The 3,425-nt window shown below is 34.7% G+C and overlaps 1 protein-coding gene across 1 annotated transcript; it reads left to right on the top strand.

The window, feature by feature from the left end:
- Positions 1-1,653: 1,653 nt before the first annotated feature.
- On the top strand, positions 1,654-3,155 carry LOC104230799 (uncharacterized). The gene is made up of 3 exons (XM_009783677.2): positions 1,654-2,069; positions 2,515-2,700; positions 2,803-3,155. Exons 1-3 carry the CDS (start codon positions 1,857-1,859, stop codon positions 2,860-2,862), a joined length of 459 nt encoding a protein of 152 aa, XP_009781979.1. The 5' UTR covers positions 1,654-1,856; the 3' UTR covers positions 2,863-3,155.
- Positions 3,156-3,425: the final 270 nt, after the last annotated feature.

Below are 3,425 nucleotides of genomic sequence, written 5' to 3'. Positions count from 1 at the left end.
TCACCGCATTTACAATGATTTGTTCGCAAATGCGAACTGTGACCCTTCGCAAATGCGACCTATCGATCTCAAATGCGATCCCTTGCTGCCCAGCCATTCTTCACAAATGCGAGGAAGTGGTTCACAAATGCGAACCTGACAGGAATTTTGACAGTTCGTAAATGCGAACATTGACCTCGCAAATGCGAGATCAGAGGCAGATTCTCACCAGCTATTTTCTTAAGTCCAAACCACTCCGAAGCCTATTTGAAACTTACCCGAGCCCTCGGGGCTCCAAACCAAACATACACACAAGTTCAAAACATCATAGGAACTCACTCGCGCGATCTAAACACCAAAATAACACCTAGAACTACGAACCAGACACCAAAATCAATAAAATTTCCAATGAAACTTAAGAACTTCTATTTTAACAACTGAACGTCCGAATCATGTAAAATCAACTATGCTTTGCGTCAAATTTTACAGACAAGTCATAAATACAGAAATGAACCTATACCAAGCTCCGAAACCAAAATCCGGACCTGATAGCAATAAAGTCAAACTTCGGTCAAATTTATAAATTATTTAAACTTCAAAATTTCAACAAATTGTAGTAACTCGAGCTAGGGACCTCCGAATTCGATAGCGAGCATACGCCCAAGTCCCAAATCACGATACGAACCAATCGGGACTATCAAAACACAGGTCTGGGTCTGTTTGCTAAAAACTTTGACCGAAGTCAACTCAAATAAATTTTTAAGGCACGAAATCACATTTAATAAGTTTTTCACATAAAAGGCTTCCATCAAAAGTCACGGACTGCGAATACAAATTGAGGAAGGCTAAAGGAGCTATTTGAGGTTTCGAGACACATAATTAAGGGTTAAAACTCTAGATGACCTATCGGGTTATCACAGAAGTATTCCATTTTATTAATTTAGGTGCGCACAAACGGGCCCGGATACCATAAATATAAATATATATATATATATATATATATATATATATTATCTTGTCGGTGTTTTATAAGAACGAAAATAGACCAACCTCCCAAATTAAAAAGTGGTACTTGAACTAATTAAAAATAATAATAATCAGATAAATACATATAAAATTGAATTGATGACTGATGAAATAGAGAACTTCTTTTAATGGATAAAAACATTATTGAATCGTATCCGAAGGCGGACTAAGTGAAGTGTGAATAATATTTTATTACGTAGTAACATTCACAGAGAGTTTGTAACCTTTTCCTATTTCGTTTTAAGCTATATTCTGGATAGACAGATTAGAAACAAATTCTTACTCCCTCCGTTTCAATTTATGTGAACCCATTTGATTGGGCACGGAATTTAAGAAAAGAGAGAAGACTTTTGAACTTGTAGTGTAAAATGAAGCACATATATTTTGTGTGACTATAAATCATTGCATAAAAGTAAATTGTTTCCAAATAGGGAAAGAGGTCATTCTTTTTGGCACGAACTAAAAAGGAAATAGGTTCACATAAATTAAAACGGATGGATTATTTTTTTTCATTAGTCAAGACTCAATAGAAACGACCGAATTCAGTTGTCATTGGACTTTGTAGGCATATAATGTTACTTCATGTCAGTTGACAAGGAGCTTAGTGGAGTGGTTTGGTATACAATTAGGCATAAAGTTGTAGTTTTCACCTACTCCATAGTTCAAGTTATAATTTCTCGTCTTGTACGTACACGTAGATATATCGCGTGCGGAATGCTGAATATATAGTTGACGAAAACATAAAAAAGAGCGATAAATCACGGCCGGAGAGGATTTACGAGATTGATGATCTTTATGAGATTTATATTTCGATCTTTTTTCTTAGATCGTAATTTACTGATTATCTTGAAATGAGGATGGAAGAAAAAGGAGTGATTATCAGTGTTTATGTTGAATCTTTATCAACCACAGATTCACAATATAGATCTGATCCATTGAAAAGAACAGCAAGAAGAAGAGGATACGATCGTCGAGCACAACTCTTGGACTATGCTCATGAGTTAAGGCATGCCAACTCTACATACCCTCGATGTACGTCCGATAATTCAAAACAAAAGCAAAAGGTACGTAATTCATAGTCCCATTTTGGTTTATGATGAAAAGTTAGTAAATACCAAGTTTAATCGTTATGTATATGATCGATAAGCAGTAGCCAATTCAGAATTTGGGTCACTATATTATGCTTTTTATATATGTACCACTTTTTTTTTTTGGTTGAAAAATTAGCCTAAATAGATGCCCACACAATCGCTTAAACTAAAAATAGACGATGAATATAATATATATATATATATATATATATATATATATATATATATATATATATAATCAGTATATAAAAATTATACCGATTAAAAAATATAAACAACGAATGAATCTAGTCGGCTATTCGTGTAAGAAAAAACCCATCTTTTTCGCACAAACATACATAGTCCGAGCACGACCCTGCTATGTCTTGTCTAGATCCGCCATTTTCAAGAATTATACTATGAATAATAATTCCTACAGAAAAGGAGATGGACAAGAAGGATAGGATTGCCAATTTCCTGTTTATTTCGTCGAAAAAATAAGCAGAGGAGGTATGAACAGATGGGAAGAGAAGATTCCTGTGATGCTGAAGAGACATGCTATCAAAGAGGGTCCAAAGGAAAAAAGATGAGCGGAGCAAATGAGAAAGTCACGTCTGGTTTTTGTGTGAGTACTGCAACTATCTATTCCAATAGCAAATGGTCTTTGTTTGGCTAATTAAAACATGTAGTTCCTAATAGGTTTGTGTAACTTTGTGATGTGATGCAGACGAGATTGAAGTGTTTCCTGAAAGATATCTCATCCATCTGGCAATTTGGCAAGCACTAATCATGATCAGCTTGCTTATTTGATGGATATATTTTTTGATGCTGATTTTCAATTTCCTCGTCTTTTCCATCTTTTGTGGTTTACGGTAACTTTATGCAATTGTGGAATTCCGAGAAAGTTTTTTGGCTAGTTCAAGATTAAATATGACTTGCTTAGGGACCTTAGGATGCGGTCTGGATTGTTTCTCTCTCGACTTTGCATCTAAGGGTGGTAATTTGAAGTAAAAATTGCACGAGGCGCCCTATTTGGTCACCCTCATTTAACTTATATTCATTTTTTAAAATTTTTTTTAATTAATTTGTACTTACTTTTTAAACAACTTCAGCCCCTTTCTCTTCCTCCTTCTCCATCACCATCACCAGACTAAAGAGAAAAAGGTCACTATCTTAATTATTGAATACTAGCGTCTAACTAGTGAAAGACTTGACTTCCTTCATGTTCATTGCTCAATTTTTCGCTATCTGCTTCTCTATTTTTTTGGTACCCATTCAATTAGAATGGAATTACAGAGATGTATTTGTCACAGAAATACACCCACCATCATTATCACATTTTGTTTCTTA

This window comes from Nicotiana sylvestris, chromosome 6, assembly GCF_000393655.2.
Source record: "Nicotiana sylvestris chromosome 6, ASM39365v2, whole genome shotgun sequence".
Classification (NCBI taxonomy): Eukaryota; Viridiplantae; Streptophyta; class Magnoliopsida; order Solanales; family Solanaceae; genus Nicotiana; species Nicotiana sylvestris.
This window is presented reverse-complemented; position numbering and strand designations above follow the sequence as displayed.

Bases quoted from the DNA above. Each gene is read 5' to 3' on its own strand.
- LOC104230799 (XM_009783677.2), top strand. From the start codon at position 1,857: ATGAGGATGGAAGAAAAAGGAGTGATTATCAGTGTTTATGTTGAATCT. The intron at 2,070-2,514 runs GTACGTAATTCA...TAATTCCTACAG, and splicing joins ATTCAAAACAAAAGCAAAAG to AAAAGGAGATGGACAAGAAG. The intron at 2,701-2,802 runs GTGAGTACTGCA...GATGTGATGCAG, and splicing joins AAGTCACGTCTGGTTTTTGT to ACGAGATTGAAGTGTTTCCT.